Here is a 27,398-nt window from a genome sequence, read left to right as displayed (position 1 = left end):
CTCCCTTGGAAACATCCACAAAGAAAATGAATGTAAACTGCAAATAACTGGAATTTTTCTAAGTCCAAGGGTTATAACTCTGTCGAAAATTGCTCAATCATACCCAATATCGAACTTGACCTTGATATTATCATGGTAAACCTGTATACCAAATTTCATTTCAATATATTCATCCTCTGCGAAGAAAATGAGCGGAAACTGCAAATAACTGGAATTTTTCAATGTCCAAGGGCCATAACTCTGTCGAAAAATGCTCGATCGTACTCAATATCGAACTTGACCTTGATATTATCATGATAAACCTGTATACCAAATTTCATTTCAATATGTTCATCCTCTGCGAAGAAAATTGGGGGAAACTGCAAATAACTGGAAATTTTCTACATTCAAGGGCAATAACTCTGTCGAAAATTACTCGATCGTACCCATCAAACTTGACCTATTATCATGATAAACCTGTACACCAAATTTCATTCTAATATGTTCATCCTCTGCGAAGAAAATGAATGGAAACTATTGGTGGACTGACAGACAGCAGCAAAGCAATATGCCCTCCCTTCTTCGAAGGGGGGCATAATAATCATACCCTATGGAATGATGTAACCAGTTGACAGGGGTCTTTATACAACCAACACGAGGTTTCTCTGATCCTCAGCTTGATAATAGTTCAAGATTCGTTATTGTATCATAAAGATTTATGATTTATATATAATATAATGCTATGCCAGGCATATATATATATATTTATTTAAACAATATAGTATTACTGTGGTGGAAACACGTAACACTGCTGAGTAGACTGTATTGAGATTTAAAATTCATTCAGAAAAAACAAACCAAATTATTGCAATCTAATTTATTAATTAACAGAAATATTTCATACAATTCATGACTGATATAAATAATAAATCATAGGTAACCTAATTGCACTGTAGATGAAGTAAGGTTGTACCCCAATGCACCAGTATCTATGTATACATGTATAAACTGTGAAGCCTTAAAAAATTAGAGTTCTTGCTTATGTCTTTAAGATCAATGTTTGTGAGCATGAAATACTATTTTGGTTTCATCATTAGTCATTAAACACAAATTATCGTGGCTTTTGCTGTTAAATGGATCCACAAAATCAAATGTGTATTGAAGTAAGAAACAGGACATTTGTAATGGGCAGGACATGTCAATTTTTCACTCATTTACATATCATTAAAAATTGTACATTTAGCAAAATCTGTGAAAATTTGTGCCAGTGAATACTGATGAAACCAGAGAAGAGGATTTATGGAACATCAAGACACATATCTAATTTGTCAACTTGCAGATTCTTTTAATGAACAAACTGATACTGAAATGTGCTCAGTAGCTAAAGGACAAAAATATGGCAAGCCTTTACAGTTTAGTCAAGTGTTACCAAATTGATATAGATAATTAGGTTCATTAAGTACAACAAATATCTTTTAAAAGTAAAATCTCAGTATCAGGCTGCTGAGATTGCGCTGGATTGTACTAATATCAGATATATAACATTGCATGCTTCTTTGACACTGTAGGGACACAAAAGGAAACTTTCGTGTATAAAAGAAAACAAGTTTCACAGTCTCTATACTGACAACAAATAACGTTAAAAATAATATGAAATAAAAATTGATTTACCAGTAACGGTATGCATTGTATACAATGTACCATACTTGTAAAATAATAAACTTTTTTCACAGGAATTAAATTAATGCATACACCTTTTTACTGGTATATGATGTAAATATTTTTCAAGAAATGAAAATTCTTTTATTATATAAAACAATAATATTAGTTTTTTTTCCCTTTACCTGATGAGTGATAAATTTTATTTAAATGAAATTATTTTACACATCAATTCTGTTAAGTTTATCAATGTGTATCACATTGCAATAGATATGCTAAATCAGAGACATTTCCATATACATGTACCAGGTAATGGTTAATATAATCAGATGCTAATGGGAAAAATAATATTCAAAATGTAAATGCCATAGACTAGAGACAAACCAATGAGATGAATGAGGTAATTAAACTGAAATGACAAACTGTCTTATTTGAAAATACTGTAAGAGTAGATATACTTGATTCCACATGAAACAAATTCTTTACATCAATAAAAGAGACTTGTACAACAATTTAAATCATAGCAGATGAGGAGGAGCCTCATATATACTGTGCATACATGAACATGTTTTTGAATATATTCCTCACTATTTTTATTCAACAGTTTAAACTGCTGGTAAGGAATTCTGAAAAACCAATTTGTGATTGTGCATTCTGCACATTTATGTACCATTTGAGAAAAATTTGAACTTGAAAAATCAAAATGATGAGACTAGCATACCACTGAATATGATACTCAAACCACTGTGGACAATTTCACCTTTTTCCTCAGGTGGGATAAAATAAAAACTTTCTCAATGAAAAACAAATGAATAATTCAGTTATCAAATGAAGAGGTTTAATTGAAAGATCTCCCATATTGCTTTTGTTGATTCCCCACCACCTACAAAGGAGTAATTTAAGAATTTATCCAAAATGCTTCACCTTCACAAGACTGATATGTTTTAAAAATGGTACTTTATTTTCAAATAATTAACATAAATTTTCATGGTAAATTCAATCAATTTTGATCTAGTCACTTTTAAAAACCAGATTAGTTATAAAACTAGGAGATACTACAAATTACCATTATAGCCCACAAAATTGTCATGTTTTCATACTTATGTACAGAATATACGGTATTTACTTTGCATATGAAAGGGTCAAGATATTGCTGGCAAATTCTAGGAAAATACTCATGCATCACCAGTATACAGTTATCATTTTGTGAAATAAACATTCTACATGCAGTTGTGCCCCTTGTTAGTAAGTCGAAGACCAAACATCAATTTGGGAGGAAACTGGCTGAACTCAGTTTAAAACACATCACCTTCTGTCATGTAAAAGAACATATTACATGTATCTAGGAGTTTAGTACTGACATGCACATTATTGCATAACAGAAAAAAAAAATAATAGGAATGTGAATGTAGCTTTACAAAAGCACTTGTCAATATCTGCATTTTAACATATATATGATATAATAAGAACTCGTCAAACCACCCCAAACATGCTACCATGTACTATTTATTACCTTTCATATCATAATTCCTCTCTGTAACATATATATATTAGTATACATTACTGACTATATATAATAAATCAATTAGTACAAAAGAACCATCTTATGTTATGTTACTTTATTATACCAACTTTACGGAGGGGAGAGAAAAAATTTTCTTTTACATTATGGCAAATGAACAAAAAAAATATGCATGAAATTAAAGTAAAATCCATCTTATCTCTTTCAAAAATTGAAATGTGAATAAAAAATATACTATATAGTATAATTCCAAACTAAAGCTTAAATTATGAAACATAATATGTACCAAACAAATTTTTCAAAGATAAAAAATGAGCAACAAAAGCTATGCAATTTTTAAAAACTGATAACAAAAATATTTTATATATATTAATACTCATCTGGGGCCAAAATAAAATTATTAATTGTTTGGAATTGCCTTTCGCCTCATTGAAATATCCCTGTTGATAAAATTTTATTAGCAAAAAAACAAACAACTTTTTTTTAATATGGAGATTTTTTTTCTTACCAATTTTTAATTAAACTTCAAGTCTGAAAGATAAAAAAAATTCCCTCCCTCCCCCCTGGGTCTGGAAACCCCAAAGTGGCAATTCCAAACAAAAATTTTTTTTTAGGATGGCCTGAATGAATGTATACTATTAACACACATAAACCTAAAAAAAATTATTTTATCTCTTATCTGGATAATTTGGCACAAGAAATTCGTAGACACTTCAATTTCATTGACTGATGTACATGTCAAAACCACAACCACATTTTTAGGAAAAATTCAAAAACTTCAGGTGGCAATTCTGTTAAAAACATGACTGTACAAATTTCTAAGAAATGATACACAGAAACTTGCCTATTCCAGATGTAAAAGGTACATGTACCATCAAATGCTTAAAGGTCTAAATATTGAGCACAAATTTTGATTCTATCTTTGTTTGTACATAAACCATTGCACAGTATCTCTTAATAATCTGGAAAAGACAGATATCTGTGCCATTTACAATATAATCAATATTGTCCTTTTAAAATTTCTCAGTTTCTGCACATCTGATGTTATTCTTTAACATATATGGTTGTGATTGCTCAATCTAGAAAACTTCCATTACTTTTTTCTTCTGCACTGGGTATGTAAGGCATCGAGGTGTAGATAGCTGGCAACAAACACTCGGAAGACCTTGTTGAAGTCTTCCGTCGTGTGATAATCTATGTGGGCGGCATCGTCACTCATTCTGTGCCAAACACTGGGAAATGGTGCTGATATAAGGTGGAGGATGGGAACGTCTGCACCACAGAAATAGAAATGTACAGACATGTAGAAAAGCAAACTATGAGTAAAATATACAACAGTACTTCTTTTTCAAAGCATTTTGTTGTCATATAATGGTACATATATAAGGAAAAAATTTATAAAAGTATGCACTGTTTTTGTTAAAGGTGGTAGTCTGAAAAATACATTGCTGGACTTACTTCTGTGTAAAAATGGAATATGATCATCTTCAATACCTCCCCCATAGTAAGGGTGTGTGTTGAACAGAATTCTGTTGTTGTCACTTAGCAGTTTATCTTTTTTCAGATGTTGTTCTGTAAATGGAAACCAGTCAACTCGTACAGTGATAAAACATTTGATAGTGTATAAGTATTGGAAAAAAGTATCAACACTTTGAAGTAAAATCTGTTGCATGAAAATAACACAAATGATTCTAAATCAAACAGAATTAGAGTACCATGCATATATACACATAATGTACAATTATAAGAATTCGTGGTGGCTCAATTTCTGTGATCAGCTGAAATTCAAGATTGTTGTGTTCGTTAATATACCAGTAGATGTAGTACCAAAATGTAGAGTAATTTTTACCAAGATTGCATGAAAAATCACAAAGCCATTCCAAAAATAATGAAATCCAAAAAAGGACAATTAATTTGATCTTTGGTTTGTGTCACTGCTGACCTCAACTCTTAATATACTTAAAGTTTTGACCTTGATCATACTTATGCATGAACATTGCAAACATTAAGTCTTTCTTGTAAAAATAAAAAAAAAGTGGTCACAAATTAAGTTGCAGGCAGAGAAAGACAGGGGGAGAAAAAAAGAGAGAAGTACAGACAGACATATAGACAGATGGGCTTTCACATAAAAAAACAAAATGACCCTGATTTCTTTTATCTCTGAGGTATAAAACATCCATAGCCCTCATTGAAGTTCTGCTATATTCATAATTTACCTTTCCTTGCCAGAAGTTCAAAAGCATTGGATGTTTGTGGAAAAAAGTTGTGGAACTGGACATCACTGGTTCCAATCAAATCCAAGAGAACAAAGATATCCTGTTGCAGGAAGAAAAAAAACAATCACACCGAAGTAGCCAGGGGTATGCATGCAAGGTTTCCCCGAAACATTTAAATCAATCTTCCCTTTAGGATAAGATATTATGTATGTATAAATGCATCAAACCTTTTGTACAGCTTTAATCTTTTTTCTTGATTTCGTTAAACATAATTAATCTAGTACTTAAAAATTCAAATTAGCAGGTCTACAGGCTAACTGACCTATCACAATAATGTTATTCTCTTTCATGGAATACAGAAAAAAAATCCCACACATCATCAAAGACTGCATGAAAATTTTCCATTTTGCATTTACCGGTATAGCAGAAAACACATGTTTCAGTTCTTACGATATCTTGTAGTTTATTCTCTTGCTCCCATTTTTGGGCGAGGTGTCGTGCTCCGTAGATGGAATCTGTTGCTGACCATGTGTTGTATGCCTCCTCCCCATCAAAGAAAACAATCTGTGGGGTAATGTCACGAGCCTGCAATGCCCATAAAAGGCAATCAGTACATTCTGTTTGATTATTGACAAAATGGAAAAAGCATAAAATAGTTCAATCCATCACCATAACAGGGTTGTCTCTAAAAATTTAAGTAGAAGGAAGAAATAAACAAGTAGAAGGGGGGTCTGGGGGTCTATCTTACAGCTAGATTGTGTTTGAAATTTAATAATAGCAGGGTAAGGCATTATAGGCAGGGGAAATACTCGCCCCCAGGTCTGAGAGACAACCCTGGACCATATGTACCATATGTAAAATTCATCATTTTAAGGTTAGAGAATTTGATTCTCATAGAAATCTGAATTATTTAACTTTGACTTTGGTACCTTTTCTCCCTGGGCTTTTTCAAACAAACAGTTTAGTTGTATAGCTAAATCAAGGAGAATTGCACAAGGCACGGCGGAGTCTGTAGCCCCTATAAACTCTCTCCCGTTTCTGTCTGTAATATTCTTAGAGTCATAGTGGGAAGCTAGAACCATTTTCTTTGGCTTCCTTGGGTCTTGTGTTGCTATGATGTTGACAAATGTCTTCCTGCCCCACGGTGTGTCATCCTGAAAGACATCTTCCTCAATGTGCCAGTTAAGAGCACGCAGAAAGTTGACAAGATACTGTGAAAAAAAAAAAATCAAATGTTTATAGTTAAAATGCTTACTAAGTATGACATGCAATACAACACAAAGGTATGGAAATTTCTAAGACATAAACAAAGGGAACTCTTTTTGGAACTGGTTAGAGGTAGATTCACAATTGCCCATAGCTGAATGAACAACAGTTGGTTTTCTTCACACAAAAAACATGGAGAAAATAGTAAGTAATAGTAAATCTATTGATACCTATATGTTACAACCTAATATCATTAGATTCTGAAGATGATATGATGGAGACAGTGATTTTAACAAGACAGAAAAATACTCTTTCTCCTCCCCAAGTTTCTTGACTGTGGTACTTCATTAGTAAATCAGGGCATTATCTCTGTAAAAAGTAACTTAAGGTACTTCTTCTAATCTACCCACACTTGTGACCCCACCATAACAATTACCAGTCCCATTCTGTAGTATCTAAAACCCATTACGTAAATTCATGTAAATATTTTTCCCTTTACCTAGATCAGAAATAATGTGCATTGTAATGACATCAGACTTCACTTTTGAAGCTCTTTTTATCCATATTTTGAAAATGGTCAGTCATGCTTAATTCAATTTCAAATATTGGCTAATAATTATTTTTCTTACTTTTTAGAATAAATCTTAAAAGTAGATAAATTACAATTGGATATAATGTTCCTCATTGAAGAAGAAATAAATACAACTTTATTTCTTCAGCTCCTGTAGCCCTTATACCAGTATTTGATGATCAAACAAAGAAAGCGAAATATTGTTCAAAACATTTTAATCCCAAGATTTCATTTTCTTTCGGTAAAGTGCTTTAGAATGATCAATATTTCTGATTGCATGGTAAATCATTCTTTTTCACCATGTGCTTTGTTAATTCTTACGATGTCGATACTAACAAAATACACCATCAAGATCTCACTACTGCTGGTAGTGTACAGCAGAGTGACTATGATGTATGAAGTGTCAACTCCATCTCATTTGATTCTTTGTAAAAATCATTGCTTCCAGTTCTATGAAAAACAACACCCCAAAAAATCAATGCTTTATCTTGAAATGTAACAATGGTCCGAAACAAGCATTAATCAAACTCAATGGTTTTATTTCTCTTCCGAAAACCATCCAGTTCGACCCAGTCCCAATGTACCGGTAAATTTTGAATCATAATTACCAATCTGAGTTTGATGAAAGAAGTAAGCCCAATAATTCCAGAGTAAAGACTGCTGAGAAAAAAAAATTAATTGCCCCACTCCTCATCAAGTTGATCAGATCTTGATGAATTATTCACCCAACGCTGATTTTCTAATTAATACACAATGAAGTTTCCTAGGTCCAATAAATCAAATCAGCTTCCTTTAGTTGTTGTTTTATTAATTTATACTCATTTTCTGGCCCACAAGTAAAATTTGGTGGGTAGGGTTTGTTAAAACAGCTTTTTTTGGAAAACCATCCTTTGATGGTATAATTCCAAATGGCCATCATTTCTACATTTGATGTAAATGACAAGTGACCTGGAATAGATTATAAAGACCTACAATTCTTTGATGCTAAATTTGGTCTCCGCAGATACCAGATAACTAAGTCAATATTCGGTCATCTACAAAGCATCTGACATGTATTTAAGAGATATGATGAATTGACCCTTTATTCTTTGTATGTAATGAATCAATTAATCAATAAGTCTTAATGAATCTCTTTGAGGATTCCTAATTGGAATTTTCAAGTACCAATATAAACTCATTAATATAATTTTACCCTTAAACTTCATTATCTACTGGTATTATTCATTTTAAAAAGTAAAGCGCTAAAATTTCTGAGTACATGTAAACTACTGTACATGTTTTCTTAGTTTATAATCACTTATTTATTATAATTTTGGAAAACTTTCAAAGCACTTACTGAGAATTCAAAGATTAATCAAATTTCTACGGTACTTTTCAATATTTGTGTACTTTATATGATATTGTACAATCTAATTAATTAGATTGTACAATCTTTGATTTTGAATAAAGTACTTGTACTCTAGTTCATGCACTTTTGTCTAAATTTCCACCCCTTAAAGAGACTTTTATTTTTAATATAGTTATTATAGTACATAAAAGTGGAAGTCATAATTCCCCTCACGTAACTGTCGTGAACACTCCTCATGTTTCGCTGTTCTATTTTACATGTAGGTGTGTACGTGGCAATCCATCAGCGCTGTTTTGACATCAGCAGAGGGATCTCTGCGTGATTCCAGGAAATTTCCAGTCCCATGGTCTGTGTCGACATCACTACTGGCTTCCCCAATTGCTTCACACCCCTAATAGTGCCGATCAATTCCAAGAACCGATGTCAACACCAGACAATACCGGCCAAGTCATTCTAATTCTGTTATTTAACAATTCTTATCTACCAGGTTTTACAGTGAATGCAAAAAATAAATGTCGCATTCACAAGTGATTTTGGGTCTATGATGGCTTCATTAGGTCCGATATCAATGTAAATTGACATTAGGTAAAAAACGTTGATTTAATTACTTAAGTGGGATACTACCAGATATTGGAGTCTTTACAGACTTCATTAGCGCTATCTCTGAATTTGAATCCATTCATTGACAAAAATAAATGGAAGAACGGCAGAAGTCCACCTAAAGCGTCCTTTGCAAAAGAATATTGACCGAGCACAAATTGAATCGGAGACATTCCAATTTTTTTCTCAAATCTTTCACCTAAATGACAAAGTACCTGTATTAGTGGCACAACATTAGACCTTCCGTAAATATATCCATCTGATTGAGTGCATAGAACCAAGTATTAAGTAAAAATAGGCTTGAATACGATTATTTTGATCTAGATTAATTGCTTGTTTAATCTAACAAATTAAACCACTACTTGGTACCTTAATAGAACAAGGCAAAGACTAAGCAGCACTCTTTCAGCATCAGTAAATTGGATAAAATGTCGCCTCACTCAAGGGTCAAGGAAAAGCAGGTTGATTAATTCTGAAGAACCATTATCTAAGGTCCAGTAAAAGTTCAACATCATCTGAGAGAGAGTGGAGGAGGACTTGATATGTACTTCACGTCATTCAGAGGAATCTGCCCTTGCCGTCTGATTGTAGCCATGCATTCAACTGTGGACTTTGACGATGGAATGACCAACTAATTGTCCAACAAACAACATTAAGTCCATTTTCTCCCAAGAGCGCTTCCTGATTCTTGACTTCTGACAACACATTAGGTGATGAATATTTGATTTCCCCATTTCATTTTTCCCAATAAAATAGACATGTTCAAGGTGACTGAGGTGCCTCCATTATAAAAGTTACTGCTAGTAGTGGATTCCTAATATACAAGGAATCATTCCATAGTCCTTCTGCAGGATGCTAAAAACATATCTGTTTATTTATACATTTCTGCACTTTAATGCTAGCTAGGTCAAAATGGCATCTGTGCTGATGCTGAGCCATGAATTTGAAAAAATATATAAAGTACTACAAAATAAGAATTCTTAATACGTACAGTATTATTTCAATTTGCACTTAAGAACAGGAACAAGAAAATCTACATATATTTTTTTCTTTAAATATTTCATTATATTTTTATAAAAAAAAAAGTTAATGTTCATTCTATGCAACATCTGTCTTTTCCTCCCTAAAAATTTATAAGATACATGTACTTTTATTTAATGTGTATTGATTATTAGTATCCATGTGTTATTCATATTTAGTTTAAACGAATGAAGATACTAGTAGCTTCATTTCCACAATCCAACTTATGAACACAGCGACCGAAAAAGACGATTCTGATTCTCTGAGATCAATTTCCTCCTGTATCTGACTTCTTAGGCAGAGATGCTTCATTTCCATGAGAAAATTAAGCAAGACAAAAAATCGAAATCCTGTCACTTATTGTGTGTAAATCTTTTTTCAAAGCCTGGTCTGAAATAATTTTCCTGCTTAACAAAAAGACTGATCACCATTTCGACCAAAAAATAACGTAACAGAATAACAATTGAAGAATTTCATCTCCCGTGAAAGGAACAAATCAAATATTAATTTGGGAAAAGTTAATAATTTTGGTCACTAAGGTACACTAAATTTATTCATTTCAGGATTTTACCACACCGTATGCTATAAATTATTGTTTTAAAGCATAGCATTGAGAAATTTATTTCATCTGTGGTAAGATCTTATTTTCGTATCTTTGAATTGAAGTGCATGATGCTTTTGATAGTCAAAAAGCAAACCCGAAAATGAAATTACAACATGAAATTTCTTACTTCCTGAATCTGAGAGTGCAAAAAGGTCACACATATAACTTTCTGCACATAACTTTTTCGGAATCCCTCTTAATTTAGTGTGACCATTGTGCATAATTAAAAACAATATTTGAAGATATAAGTTTGCTTAATCAAAAATACTGACAACAAATACTAATCAGGCTGATATTGCATTTTAGGTGCAAAAAGGTCAAACTAAATGAAGGGATGAATACTGACCCCCCATTATCTTTGTATTTTTTTAAGTGTTTTGTCTACAGATTTCAATGATAAACTTCTCATGAAATTCTTGATACAACAACATTTAGGAGTGGGATACCTTAAGTTGTAAGAAAATGTAAACACGTACAGGTTTATACAGTAGAATGGACTAAGAACTAGGATTCATGGCATGCAATGCTGACAGCTAGGTGAGAGGATATAGCAGAGTAGATGACAGGTGATCATAAATAGGCCAATAAATTTCTCACCTGCAATAAATGTATATGTCATCTACACAAATCCATCCCTAGGAAATTTGAAATAAACCGACATCCCCTCATTGATGACAGAAACATTTGTTTGACACCATCATAAAAATGACTCTATAGGTACGTAACCCTCTCTGTCATTACACGATCGACCCTCTTCATTAATTGCCACTACCCTCTCTCCATTCACATATACCACTTACATTTCTGATTTAGTTATGAAAAAGTGGCATTTCATTGGCCCTCTATCCACAATCCAATTTATCCACAATCTTCTCTAGCTCAAATATATAAAACTGGCCTGTATCATGTCTATATCTCTTCTCTATTTTTTTCACATCCCCAAGACGCCCATCACATCATACTATCTTTACTTTCTTCCTCCCACCAAAACAACATTCATATTTATGATTTAAAAATTTCTCTCTGCATCAACCTCTCTTTCTCCCTTAGGAACAACACTAAAATTTCTGACTGGAGTTTTGCCCTCTGCATCCAACACCTCTTTACAGACCCACTTGCACTTCTGACTTGAGTATTGGCCTCTGCATCCAACGCTTCTTTACAGACACACTTGCACTTCTGACTTGAGTATTGCCCTCTACATTTTTAAAACACCTCTTTACACCACTTGCATTTCTGACTTGATTTTTCCCCCCTGCATCCAACCCATCTTTATACTGTTTACATTTCTGCCCTACATATTGGTCTCTACATTCAACCCTCTTTACACCGCTTACATTTCTTTTAAGTATTGCACTTCACATCCAACACCTATTCACACCATTTACATTTTTGACTTGAGTATTGCCCTCTACATTCAACCCCCTCTTTACATTACCTTCATAATTTCTGATTTGAGTATTGGCCTCTACATCCAACCCCTATTCACACTACTTTCATTTCTGTTTCGGGTATTGCCCTCTGCACCCAACCCCTCTTTACACCACTTACATTTCTGACTTGAGTATTGCCCTCTACACTTATCACTCTTTACACCCTTATAAATTTCTGACGAGCATTGCCCACTACATCCAACCCCTCTTTACATCGCTTACAGTTCTGACTTGAGTATTGCCCTCTACATCCAACCCCTCTTAACAACACTTACATTTCTGACTCGAGTACTGCCCTCTGTATCTGGCATTCTAGGGATGAGAATGGGTCGGACAAGTTCTTTAAATTCGGTGAGATCTGAGTATTCCTCTACTATTGTCCTGAGGGCTTTCCCTGAAATCCATCTTGCTGATCGAGCTCTGTCCTGTTAAAGAGAAATGAAGAATGTGATTACCGGTAAATTCAAAAATCAATTTCAGCAAACCACAAATCTTCCTTCTAATAATTAATTTTCCACACCTTTCAACTCATATTCTTACCCCCACCCAAAACTCCAACCCCTAAAAAAAATAATAACAAACCATGTCATGTTCAAAACAAGATCAAATTACCAAAAGCTAATTAATTTCAGTGGTCAATCCCTTATAACCAAAATAACAGCAATTTCATGTGTCGGTACCACTCTATCATTCACCCTTGGGTGCCATTACGGCTTATTTTAGGTCTTAAAGAGCACAAACAAATTAAATATTGATATCTATGTTACTTTAATATTGATATCTATGATTTGTAGCTTATCTTACATGTATATTAACTATTGGATAGCTTTGGCAAGACAAAGCATCAAATCCTACATATTGTATAAGACCTTGCTTTTACATTTAATATCACCCACATGAAATAGTACCCATTATCCTCATACTCACAACATTTTTTAAAAAGATTAAGTCTAGAACAACTCAGTTTTTACTTTTTTCACCTTTGGCTATCACAACCCCTTAGCCATCAAATAATCTTCCAAAAAAGAGATCCTTTTTGGGGAAAGGGGGGATTCTGTAAGATTAGGAAAAACTCATGAGTGTAGAAAAATAAAGCCCGGGTAGAACATGCTAATTTACAATTTTTTTTTACATTTTAATTAAGGGGACATTTCATCAGGGATTAATCTATGTTTTGTTGGGAACTAGTGACCTGTTTGGCAAATGTTGGGAAAATCGGCTGGGAGTCACACGCCCCAGATTAATCCATGGTCAAGGGGGTCTGCTTAAAAAACATAAGAAATCTGCAAAATTTTCATCTCAGATTATGACAGAAATAAACACACAGTGACGGAAGCCTCATTCTGGCCAAGTGACTACAACATTTGTACCAATAAATTTCCATAACCATTAAACTCTCGAAATGGCGAGGAACCTAAGTAGTGAAAAACTAATCATGGAATCTAAGGCCAGAAGGGAGAAAAAACACACCTCATTTCATCAACTGTCTGATCTGTGTGTGCTTTATCCAGGGCTTTGAAAATTAATTGAATAATAGCAGATTCTGAGACAGGTAGGATTTATAACAAGTCCTTGTGATTGATATCACAGAAAATGAATCAAAACTGATGAATTTTTCAGCATGCAGAGAGAGAGAGAGAGAGAATAGAAATGGAATATGTTAATCAAACTGGGAATGGCAAATCTTTTCCTTGTGGCCGTTTCTATTTCCAATTACAATGTCTTGATGCCGACTTTGAAGAGAATTCTATTCTAAATAACGATAATGATCGACGCATTTAGAAAATTAATCATTGAGGTGTACTGCCATAAAATTTTTCAAAGTAAATCTACTATTCTATTAAGTGCATTGAAGTAAAATGGAAGTTCTTCATATTTTAAAAATGAATTGTACTTGTTTGAAAAATAATGCAAATTTAGTTTTTGAAATTAATGTCTTGAATTTCTGAACTACCCTACTCAAATTACCCTACCAATTAGACATATGTTTTTGAAATGATTTTTTTTTAATGTTACAGGCAAAAAATAAGGTACCCACAAAAAAATCCAGCTATACAGGGATAATCTATCTTACAGTAAAAGTGCATTTCACCTTTGTCCAAAATACAATATATAAATAGTGCAAAGCATCTGTTAACACTGGTTTTCGAGGGGTGCCAATTTCAACTGTAGCCATCCCAAACAGGCACTATTCATTTTATTATACTGAATGTCTTAAATTTAAAGAAAATATTACTGCTTTTAAATTTATTTGTTAAATACGTAATTGACCAACAAATTAACTTGAATCCTATGGGGAACAGTGCGCCCATAATTTACGTGCATGTAACAATTGTTGTGTTACCCCTTGCCAAGTGTGTTGCTAACGCTTAAGGTAATAGAACGGATATCTGCATCTAAACCAATCAGATATCAGTATTTAACATGAAAGAATAATAACAACTAGATGCAATCTCGTTGCGAGCAATGAATAGGTCTTCTGTGGATTTTCAAATGATAATGTACAATCCTGAAAAGTTTTAAATCCCAAAACTCATTGCAATTAAAAAAGTCTCATTAGACACTAAATTGCAATTGCAAAGACCATGAAAAAAGAAAAGAAAAAGAAACCTTGATCCACAGACTGATATGAAAAACCAAAACCCATTAAAAATAATTTTTCGTCCTCTCTGACAACTTGATTAAAACACGACAATAACAAAGACAAAAAGAGACGTCAGGGTTACCTATTCTGCACAGCAACATGTTCATTTCTATTTTATGGCAAAAGTTAAGTTGCTCAGTCACTAGCCATCATTTAGATCTTAATTGCGCTAAAAAATTCTATCGAAAATTACAAGTAGAGCATAATAATAGAGAAACAGAAACCTTACAAAAACAACGTCTTTCACTGAAAACAGAAGACCTTAATAATTAGTACTAGATTCAGAAATAGCAAGGTATTGTCAACTGTATTACCACCTATTTACTGCATTATTGCAATCATATAGTCTCATACTTAACCTTTCTGTGGGAAGTGTGGCAATACAGAATAATGCAAAACGTCTACTCTTAATATCAAAAATGGTTGCAAATTTCTCTGATTTTCCTCCATTTGATGTTTGATGCTTTTAACCTCAGTCAATAAATGCCTCATTAGTTTATCCTGCTAAAGGCTTTTTTTCCTACCATACAAATATTCAAAGAGTTCCACTACTGGGAGAATAAATATATCTCCAACTGTCACCCGGGGACTTGCAATAAATGAATTGCAGAACAGAATAGATAACCCCCAGAAATGTTATGTGGTCTTTGGTTGTTTTTTTCATCCATGCAGTCATCATTCATGAAAATCTAATTTCTTTCAAGAAAATCTGAATAAGCTTGACAAAAAAAAAAAGGATTTTCAAAAGAAGGAGACTACCCATACGGTATAGTTATAAATTTGATTTTTGGTGCAAAAACATTTTATCTCAGATTTTGTGTTCATAATGACCTTTTTTACATATCAGACTTAGAAAGGATGATTTGCCAAAACCCTTAATTATCACCACAAAGATGTTAAAGGTACTCAATAAAAACATGAGTGAAACAAATATCATAGAATCAGAAAGACATTGAGTCAAAAGTATCATGGGTAATAATAAATTTGCCTTTTGCCTAAAATACCGAGATGGACATTGGGAGCTTTTAGAGCATTTGAAGTAGTTCGGATTTTTCAAGGCATATACTAGAGCTGTAGTCTTAAGCCAGTACTGTTAAGTCTTTGGTTCGCATAGTACCGGTACATATTTAAACAGTACAAAACACAGATTGTTAAGTGAGTCAGATCTCTCAAATACCAAATCGCAGAAGATGGAAATATTGATATGGACAAACACCTGATATCATTGATTCCTCATCACAAAGTGATCAAATACTCCTTGTTTGTAAGTAGCATTAAAATACAACTTGAACAGGATGTGGTTGGCTGTAAATGGCTGTCTGACGTAAATTTCACAAGACATAGGAAGGATTTGTTGAATGTCAATCCTCGTTAATTACTACACTAATTGATTTCCTCAGTCAATTTTTCCACTTTGTGTGTAGGCCTTAAACGCTGAACAAAGTCATCTTTGATGTCAATGGAAAGATAATAGCTTGCGTTGGAAATAATTCTACGGCGTATAAAATGGCTGCGGTTTGATTAAACAAAAAACATTAAAAAAAAAAAAAACCAAGCAAGAACAGTAACCAGTTCCCAAACATTTGTGCATTGATTATTTAAATATGTTTTATTTGTGAGTTCGAAGATTTAAGAAAATTTCAAAAAAGGTAATGGATGAGAAAAATGTACAGTAAAAATATCATGATCTAGTTTTTATATTTTAATGCAGTAGTTTCAGATAGGAAGATGTAATACTTATTATAAATGCTCCTCTAGCAAAATCTTTTATTAAATGTACTAGATAAGATTTTTTACCATATTTGGTATTCCTAGTTGGATTGTTACGCAATATTAAGAATCATCAAAACATGTATGAAATTGGCATCTTGAGTTTTCATCGACGGATCTGCTACGACATTTATGTATATTGAACTATTACTCTGCAAATAAAACCATTAACACATTTCTCCCAAGTTGTCTGGGTGCATCATTTCCTAAAAGTGCTTGTTGAATTTACGACATTCATAACTCATCCATTCATTGATCATTAGTGGCATAGACTCCGGAAACATTAAAAAAATATCTACCGTTTGCTTTTTTTTCCACCCATGATAACATACTTGCTTTTTGCCTCACAAAGTTTTATATTAAAACAATAGTTCTGTATAGCCTATCCTAAATGCTACGTGCAGAGCAAATCACTATGCTAAGCGTAGGGCAAATCATTATGCGTAACCATCAGATGATTAGTTCTGCTTGTTGCTGACTCCACATTCCATTAGGAAACGCAATTATAATACGTAGATAATTTTGAAAATAATTCAATAAGTATAACATTCACTTGCTTAATCTACTATTTAAAAAATAGTCCTAATTACAGGAGTCGAGTGATTTTCCATACAAAACCAACCGTATAAAGCTACATAACATAAATAGGAACATAGCACACTTAGACACAATGACTATAGCTAAATTTGGTTACAGGTATTGACAAAAATAACCATATATAGCAGTGTTAATTTCAATAGAAAACTCTAACTTGTTGCTATTTTACTATTAAAGACAAAGAAAACAGTATTACCACCCACTTAAAACAAATGGGTTATTGTTATTACAACCATAAACACAATTCAGATATCCGGATGCTTCATCTATCCAGACGATTTGACTCTGGAACCAAAGTCATACGGATGCTTTCGTTCGTGACTTTGGTTCCACTGTATTGTGAAGTTGCACTAGCTCACGCACGATTAGCTGGCGAAGGATGAGAGTTCCTGTTTATGTTAACAATGGACCCACAAGCTAAAGCAATTAAATTAGATCTACAATAAAAAATATTTCATGAATTGTCATCCAGAGAACTTGGTCAAGCCACTGTAGACAGCTCATCTGATGATAAAGTGCTTCTATTGTAATTGTGGAAACGTTTTCTCAGTGTAAACGTTTTCTCAGTGTAAACCTTGCAAGTCATATACATGTACATTACTTTATTCAAGGCTATCTATATAAGCTTCTATTCTTCTCCAACTAGCTAAGGGTTGGATTAGTGGATGCAATACCAACAACTTAAAATCACTGAATCCTAATTATGACAATCATTAACTTAATTGGACTCAAAAAATATCATTATTCCTCATACAAACACTTTTGATTCTGCCACTTCTCAAACAACTGCTTCAATCTTTAAAGTAATTTAACTATGTTTTGAAGTATTTCCATAATTTTAAAACAACAAAAAAATATCAACAGTTTTTAATGCAACTAAATTTTTGAGAAATTTGTCCACTTAATGGAGTAAAACATAATTTCCTGCTATATTATATATTTGCCATATTTTTTTCCTTGTATATTGTACATTAATATCAATTACAAATAATGATTTATCTTTAACTAGTAGTAAGAAATTTAAGACAATAAAAAATTGTAATGTTGTACATGCATTAACTCGAAAAAATTTCCAAATGATCAAAATTATTGTAATGGAAGAGAAGGAATGACCACAAAAAGGCTCAAACTCAGGACCCGTCAGTTTAAAAACCAACGCTCTACCATCTGAGCTAAATGGTTAACCCACTTGCTGGTGCTAGTAGGAGGGTGGCATATACACACTATCAAATTTTATTTTTACCAAAAATGTTTATCTTTGATAATTAATCTTAGTACTTATTAGTACTTTTGTGCCTCCATCCATGAACTATATTATATATATTGATGACACAGAATCCGACAAAGCAATAAAATATGTGCACAAAGATTATAAAAACTAATATGGACAATCATTTTTTTTTTCTCATATGGTTGATGGTAAGATCCTTAGGGCAAATAATGACAATTTCATTGATTATTATGAATCCATGCTGTGTTCGTAATGGGTTAATACCAACCAATTCACAAGAGGGGGTCAATGTCGTACTGTCATATCATATAACTCGCCAATATATCTTTAAAAACATTTTCTCCCTTCAATGTTCATAAACAAAGTACAGTTTAAGGTTGCCATTGGTTGGTCGGAGATATTCTTATCTGTCAGTTGACCGTGTATTATCAATGTTTTTGGGGTTTAGTTTTTGCTTGGTGAAAATATAATATCAGTCATAAAGTGAATTTTCAAGACAGAAATATTTCCTTGCATTCATCCAAGACTTAAATTCACAAAATATCCCAATATTGTAACAATAATTAATAAGAGCTATAGGGACAGAAGGGTACAGCAGATATCCAATCTGATCTTAAATTTCTCCTATTCTCATGATTCTCTTAACATAAGTTAGGCTGGCTGTCTGGGTCTCCTTTTTTTTTTTTTAAATACTATTCTTTCAAATTATGCCAATAAGTTTTTCTTCCCTTTTTGAATTAATGGACAGTTTTTAGGATATATCTCGTATTTCTGATAAAAAAAAAAGATAATGACCACTGTATTTACGTTAGGGGATATGTAAAGCATCTGGGATCATGTCGTATATATAAAACAGTATATTACAAAAATATATTTAAAAGCTTGATATAATTATATTATACATACAGATAAGATAAACAAAGCATGATGTCTGTGAGAACCGAGAAACAAGGGGCACCTGTTCTGTACCTACCAAGCTATACACAACACATAGTTGCATTCCATGTCAGTGTCAGTAATACAAAATATACTTACACTTTTAGACTTTGCGATGGCACACGCCGTACACAGTAGTAGCACTATGCCTTTAACTCCAATCATCTCACTGATATTGATTGAACTGTCCTTAGATTCAACATATGTTGGAGTTTCATTCACACGGTCCTTCGGAACACCTTCAGCGTAACTCTATCCTCGAGGTTTTCCGAGTGTTTGATTGTAGATAATGTTGTGCGAACGCATTTATGTTAATAAAGCTTGTCTGCACAGACGCTTAAAGTTACGTTACGCTATATGCATAAGAAACAAGTGCCTGCGATAATTACATATTTCCCACTGTGTTACAAAATAAATATTCGCTCAAAGATTGTTCCTACTGCGAAGATGCTATGATGCGTAATATGACACTATTGATCCTTGATCTAATGATATATGTCAGATTTTCTATTATTGAATTAATACGATGGGTTATGGAGTTTCTGCAAGAGATTTTATTGAGTAAGACGTTGGCCAGTTTTACTTCTAATTGTTCAATGCTCACAGGCACCACAGTGACACTGTTCAGGTACCCATGCTCATGCATGACTTATATATCAAAAGGTCTATTTAAGAACATATTTTCTCAAGCTAAAAGAAAAACGGAAAAAATCTTAATTCTATTTTTGCAATTATTTTTCTTTTCAAAGTGCAGATTTTGACAAACAAACATTTAAAAAAAAAATATTTCATTTACCTGTATCTATCTATCTATCCATCTATCTATCTATCGATCGATCGATCGATCTATCCATCCATCCATCCATCCATCCATCCATCCATTCGTTCATTCATTCATTCATGAATCTATTTGTTTATTTATTATATAATAACCACAGACACTTGTTTCTATAGTTAATCCAACAGTATATATTTACATTTACAAGTGTCTTTGCCTGTGATAACACTACGTATCGATTTTGTACTATATAACCCATAACTTCAAATGAAGCCAAATTCAGCCGCCAGCGGGGTTTGCTTATTTATAATTAAATATTAAATCGTACGATGGTTTAAAATTATATAGATATATAAATAATAAGGAATCATTCTTTGAATATTATGAGGTGATAATTTCGGTCGCAGTGTGATCAAATCTATCCATTCGGGCTTTATTGGATTTTATCACGCCCCGACCAAAATTATCACCTCATAATACTCAAAGAATGATTCCTTATTCCTTATATAATAATAAACACATTTACGTGTTGTTTAATGACGTTTCGTATCAAAGCATTGTTATAAGCATGTACGAATCTGAGGAGGAGGGCGATTCGTGTAACCATGAATAAACCCATACCTTAACAAAATCTCGGATCTCGCCTTAAGGAAATTTTTGGATGAATTGGGGTAAACTTTTAATGTAAAGAAAAATGTATGTATAAAAACAATTGCCTGTGAAATCGAAGACGAAAGCACCTTTATATATTTAAGAATAATACTGATACTAGTACTTGGCGTTTGTTTTACTAATACTGTTTATCTAATACACAAACTTCGGGGAAAACAAATAAATGGATAAAACTAAAAATGATGGTATGGTTTTTCTTTTTTAAAGGAATAATGATCTGAAACAGGCTGAAGTTCAGCGACAAGTTTTCGTAAGAAACCCGTGGTCAGTCTCGAGTATACGATATGCGACATGTCAACCGTGGGTTTCCGCGATGATGCAGTGAACTATACATAACTTTGTAATTTTTGTCGACTTTTTGGTCGTAAAACACCATTTTCCATTTGGTCGTTTTATTATCCTGAGCTAATACTCGAAAATTTATTGATATACAAAAATGAACTTTTTAACTTGCTGTTTATTTTTTAAATACATGTAGACAAGGGTATGATTTACTTTTGTAATATAAAACTTTTATTGGAGAGTAATGGTAAATAACAAGGAAAAATATCAATTCAAATAAAATGAATTGTTATCATTAATTATTATTCCAATATCTATTACAAACTTTAATCAGAATGTTTATATCGTTGCGATTTCCTGTTTTCCACGGTTTATCAGTTAATTAGTTTGTATTTTGATGCTGACTAAGACTGGTAGAGAAAAACAAAATGACTGTATGTGACGTCATCGCCAATCGCTGAAAATGGCATGAGTTTCATGATGCGGCAAGTGGTAGCAGACAATATGCCGCATGCTATAAACAAATATCATAATGAAAACCCACACGCCATTGTATTAGGGAATAACCCACTGCATAAAATAATACAAACGAGAGACCTATAGGCCACATCCCTCACCTGAGCAATATTGTCCTAATTCGCAAACCAGTTTAGTTTTATCAAACACAATCCAATACCATTCAATCGAATAATACACATGTGGAAGTCTTTCTCGGACTCAATTCAGAGATTAAATATTTTAAATAAATTCTACTTTTCTCAAATCCTGGCCTTTTTATTTTTAAAAGAATTGTGTTTATATACATATTCAAATTAACACCATCACTTATGTCTTAGAGTAACTTTCTCCCACACCAATTTCATAATTTAGAGCATTTACTTTGTACAAAAGAAGAGGTTTCCATTTACATGTATCAATATAACAACCCCCCCCCCTCCCCCCACGAATAATTGTTGCCTTTTGACTTGAAAAAAAACAAACATTTGGCTTTTCTGGCTTTTGGTCTAATAGTGCCAGATTTCAACAGATTTGAATCAATACTTGTTTCAGGCTAGGGTGCTCACAGAGTCTGGTATATGTACTACAAATTGTAATAATGCAGTCCTTTCGGATATTTGATTTTAAAGAATTTTTACAAATAAATAAAACGTTTTAGGAAGTTACACTCCTTCTGGGGTCCCACTATTAGCATAGTTAGAACTGAACAAATTTAGAATCAATACGGAATCAAAAGCGTTCATATTTGTGACATTTTTATTGCAGTGGTCCTTTAGAAAAATGCTGTATATATTTCCACAATTTTTTTTATGAAAAAGAATATCTGGCCTTCGTAGGTACAGTGGTCCTTCAAACGAAGTAAAACATCAAAATTAGAATATAAGTTTACGGGCTTACAAATGCACTTTAAAGCGGTCAAAGTGACACATGAAAATAGTCATCCGACCACATGATATAAGATTCGCATGTAAATTTAACACACACACAGAGAGAGAGAGAGAGAGAGAGAGAGAGAGAGAGAGAGAGAGAGAGAGAGAGAGAGAGAGAGAGAGAGAGAGAGAGAGATGATCAAAGAAGCGTGTTTTCTCGACAAATTACAGACGCATAAAACGAAGACCTTACTTTATAACTATATCGTCATTTTACGAGACCAGGCGTTAACAAGGGTGGATAATATAGGGTTTCACGTCGAGTAAATGAGTAGAAGAAAGAACGCCCTGACGCGATCATCTATCAATTAAGCCCCTTCCTCTTGGCTGGTATTGAATTGATAGTAAAGGACTCAAGTCAGATATCGACCAATCAATTGATCGCATCAGTCTGTTAGAAGACCATTATTGGTAAACCTTCCTTCAGTGAGAAGCTTAAAAGGTGATTTCACTCCTGACTTGGAAATACTAGTTAACCCGTAGGTGTGATTCCTATCTACCCTCATTAATAGTGGTTTGTTGACAAAGAAACGGTGCAATCGATGTGGGATGACACTAATTGAGAGACCATCAACATGGGTTTTTATATGAAATTATTACTTACCATAACGTTTCAATAATCAAAAAAGAATATTGTCGAGGATCTATGAAGTTGAGTGTATTATTGTCCCTAAGCTTCTGGTTATTGTCACAATTAGTATATATCTTAATCTAGCTGTACAGAGGAATTTAGGATGGACACACATAAATGATAGGTTTATGCATGCGAATAAAGTGCCTTAGCTATTTCATTAATTCTTTTGATTTAAGGAATACGGAATAATTCTTTGAGAATTATGAGGTAATAATTTTGGTCGGGACGTGGTCAAATCCAATAAAGCCCGAATGGTTTTATGATAGATTTGATTTTGCTCCGACCGAAATTATCGCCTCATAATATTTAAAGAATGATTCCTTTACTACTTTTATATAATTTTTAGCAAATGCACGAAAAAATTAGAATGTTGTCATATTTGTGTGATTTTCATTTCTTTCGGTCCATTCAATTCATTTCATTCAAACCCCGCTTGCGCCCCAACAATACGTCATTTTAAATTAATTTATTGGACAATACATTACAAATTCTGTTCGTACTAAATGTTATCACAGACAAAGACACTGAAAATGTAAATATATTGTAACATATATAGTTGTAATTGCTTGCATATTCTCAACGACTCGTCCTGAAAGGAATAATTTCACATACACTAAAAACAGTGACGACATTATTTTACAACGCATAAATTCATTCATTTTTTGTTTACTTCTAAGAATATTCAGAGTGGAGCTGTCTTGAAACTGTGGGGAATGTGCTAATCCCTTAACTTGTAGGCTTGCTTGATCATACACCAGTCTCCCCGAACGAGAGTTGTAGCTGGTTTTGTTGCATTGTATTAATGGAATTCTGTTGTACCAGTAATCAAAAAATGACGCACAAAGCAAAGTTTAACTCAAGTCCAAGCCAGCACAATGGCATCAATCTTAGTTACTTTAAGGGGAAAATAAGAAACTTCTGTCGCACTAAATGGAAACTTGTGTATATTCATCTTTTACACGCGAATTAAAACCGGATAATGGTTAGGTTTATTAATTAAAACCTTTTAAGAAAGTCACCATAAAAATAGTAAACTAACCACAAAAATTAGCTAATGGGGTAGCACTTTGTTTGAACTTGGTTTAAACCATTTAAAGCTGCTTGGTCCGATTTTATATCAAATTTTATGCACGCTTTTAAACGATGGCTATGCTTAGTATACGTATAATAATAGACATTGCAGTAGTTTTACCCGTCATTTATGCCAAATTTCAATGAAGAAAAATACGTACAAAATTTGCTAACAAAACAAACGACATTAAAAGGTACCGCGTTATTTCGCCTCATGTTAAATTTCACCCCTGACGACGAGACGGGTATGGTTGTAATTACGACTTTGACATCGCTTTAAATAAAGGTCGAAATGATCAGACAAATTACAAATAAACATGTGTACGTTTTGTTCGCTAATATTTCCAAAGTCTGCTTTCTTTACAATCGATGCATAGCATGCGGGTTGTATAACCCCAATTAATCATTCGGGGGACGAAACCAAGCGGTTTCCTTTTCTAAATATTCCCGTGATGCATTTTGGTTTGTTTTTTCGTTTGCCCAAAGAGAAATTATTTTTATTTACTTTGAATATTTCTAACTTTGAAAGGAGACCGATTCTGCTGGTGTAAATAGGAGAAAGTCCATAACTTTCTAAGATAAATGATTTGTATGGAAAAAAATTTGATACTGTAATTACAAAAAAATCGGACCAAGCAGCTTTAATACAGAATACAAGAATGTAAGCGTTAATATTTTCGCGCACTTTTAATTACGCGAACCCAAGCTTATCGAAAACAGTACGGTGGCTAATATTGAGTATAAAAGGGATACTTTTTCTCTCGTGAATTTAAGGTGTGAAATCATATTTCAATAGAAATACTTTATACATCTTCATGTATGCAGATCCATCAATTAATATGTGGGAGTGTCGAGCCACCTTTCTATTGATTTTCCTCCACGCAAAATATTCCATGTTTGCATAATTGAGGAAAAAATATCCATCTTATTCAATTCATAAATAAAGATCAAGTTGTTTTGCATGTTTAATATCCATTTTAAACAATTTTTTATTCTGTATAAAACAAGATGGGGACCAATAAGGATTGGGTGGCAGGCAATCTGACTATTACTAGATGACTTTTATTACACTAACCAGCTGTTCACATTTCGTAAGAACTAAGTGTCATACAGAACACGCGCATTTTTGTACTTGTGTAAATCGTGATTTGGTTCAACAACCTGACATAAATGTCACAATAAATTGAACAATTTAGAACCATTTTAACAGGAGCTTGGACTTTGGGTAGTTGTGTCAAACAGCAATGTGACGTAGGCATGCTTATTTCTTTGCTGACCACCCAGCTATGGCTCTTTGAAATCAACAAGATTTGTCTGGCTCTTGAGCAAAGACTACGCAATCTATGTATATTTCACTTCAAACCAGCGTCATTTTCAACTTGTTTTGGCGCAAGAAAAAGATAGTTACATCCTACCGAAAGTCCAAGGTCTTGTTAAAACGGTTCTGGTGCCAGTATCGATGATTTTTGCTACATTAAGAATTGGGTGTTAAGTGATATACAAGTGAGTTCTTTTTAAAATAGCAACACTTTCAACCAGTTTTCTGCGATCAGAGACTATATACATGTACCAAGTAACTATATACATACATCCCTCCTGCGTCACACCCTTGTATCAGTCGTCGCTGGGTATATGTGAGGATTCAGACGCAGTTCATAAATCTGTTCTTGTTTGGAATGGATGCCACGAATCGCCAAAAATCATTAATATGTTCCATAGTCTGCTAAAACGATATTCTATTCCTACTATGACTAAGTCCCCGTTTTCTTTAGATCTGTTTTGGAATAAGTTATTTTTTAAAGACCCCCCCCCCAAAAAAAAAAAAAAATAAATACAAAAATAAATAAATAAAAAATTAACAAAAATTGGGTCGATAGGTCGAATATATATAAGATTAAATTCTTTTAAAAGTTGTTAAAATCTAATTTTATCTATCCTGATTATTTTAATTAATATGACAGTTTTTCTATATCCATTCCTGACTCCGCCAAAAAAGTTATATACATGTATATTGAAAATTGGGATCGGTCGGTCTTGAAAAATAATAGACGAAGGCTGTGTCTGTCCACTGTTCAAAAGAGAGTTACTCGGTCTCGGATTATTATTCTAACTTTAAAACAATGAAGTAAATAAATTGATGTGTCACACGCAAGCGTTTATTTCGAGTTGGTGCATGACGCATTCAGAGTGGTTGTTCAATGTATGCCATGTGTCCAGACAATTTCTTCCGGACGGGGTGTGGGGTCTGAGGGATCATTTTGTTTCGCAGCATTGTTAAGGCGTCCCGATGCTTAAATACGGCTGGAAAACGATATTATTTGAATCATGGCAAATATAATTTTACCGGGAGTATTTCTTTAAATCTATGTTACATTTATTGACATTGATGTTAAACATTATATTTGATGCATTTTTTGTGACGTCATATGTACTTCGTAATCACGTGACAGGCGAATCCTAATATTGCAAATGATCTAGTTAAAACGCATCGGCGCAGGTGATTAATGACATTAAATCATGCATATTTTTAAGAAAAATCATTTGTTCAGTCATAAACTTTGAAGTTCTTGCTTGGGAAAGAAATATTTATTTCGTTTATAGAAGATATTGTTGAAACATTCCACAAAATCATCAAAATAATGCACATTTTTACTAATCAAAAGCCATTTACAAAAAATTGGGGTAAATCCGTAGGTTTCCGCAGCACGATTCACATTGGTACTTATATTCTCTACCAATATTACGTAAAATATTCTAAAACTGTGTTGATCTTTCACCTGCGCCAAGCTGGTTTTACATGCATTAAAATTTCTTCATTCAGTTGTTTACACGTAGCAGGGAGAGTCTCCAAACCACTAGTTGCCTAAACTTTTATAGTATGTAATAAAAAGCATTGTTTTACAACACGAAAGGATTGTAAATGCAATGGAAATTTGTGTAGCAAAGAAATTCACGCAGAAATTCTGTTTAAAAACTTTATAGCCACGGTAATTATTTTGTGCAAAATTCAAGGTTGTTTAAGCTGGATTACCGCCACAATTAAATATCAACATTTTATATTTCATATAAGAATACGACCCATTCAAAATGCCTCAAAATATTTTTCTTATTATTCAACTTGTTACCATAGCAACGGTTCTTAACATTCAATTTTAAATTCTATGTTGCACATTGATATGAGTGGGTTATAACTTGGTT

General features: G+C 33.1%; 1 protein-coding gene across 2 annotated transcripts; it reads right to left on the bottom strand.

Annotated features, from left to right (window-relative positions):
• Nucleotides 1-840: 840 nt before the first annotated feature.
• On the bottom strand, nucleotides 841-19,592 carry LOC128176420 (glutaminyl-peptide cyclotransferase-like). 2 transcript variants are annotated; one of them, XM_052842724.1, is made up of 9 exons: nucleotides 19,436-19,592; nucleotides 12,434-12,583; nucleotides 6,306-6,587; nucleotides 5,827-5,961; nucleotides 5,377-5,476; nucleotides 4,619-4,732; nucleotides 4,258-4,432; nucleotides 3,152-3,172; nucleotides 841-2,521 (listed from the first exon to the last, which is right to left on the bottom strand). In XM_052842724.1, exons 1-8 carry the CDS (start codon nucleotides 19,499-19,501, stop codon nucleotides 3,160-3,162), a joined length of 1,035 nt encoding a protein of 344 aa, XP_052698684.1. In that variant the 5' UTR covers nucleotides 19,502-19,592; the 3' UTR covers nucleotides 841-2,521; nucleotides 3,152-3,159. The 2 variants fall into 2 exon arrangements, with proteins under 2 accessions (XP_052698684.1, XP_052698683.1); XM_052842723.1 differs by having other exon boundaries at nucleotides 841-3,172.
• Between the last annotated feature and the right edge of the window lie 7,806 nt (nucleotides 19,593-27,398).

Source organism: Crassostrea angulata, chromosome 3, assembly GCF_025612915.1.
Source record: "Crassostrea angulata isolate pt1a10 chromosome 3, ASM2561291v2, whole genome shotgun sequence".
In the NCBI taxonomy this organism is placed as follows: domain Eukaryota; kingdom Metazoa; phylum Mollusca; class Bivalvia; order Ostreida; family Ostreidae; genus Magallana; species Magallana angulata.
Note: the sequence above shows the minus strand (reverse complement) of the source record. Positions and strands in the feature narration are given on the sequence as shown.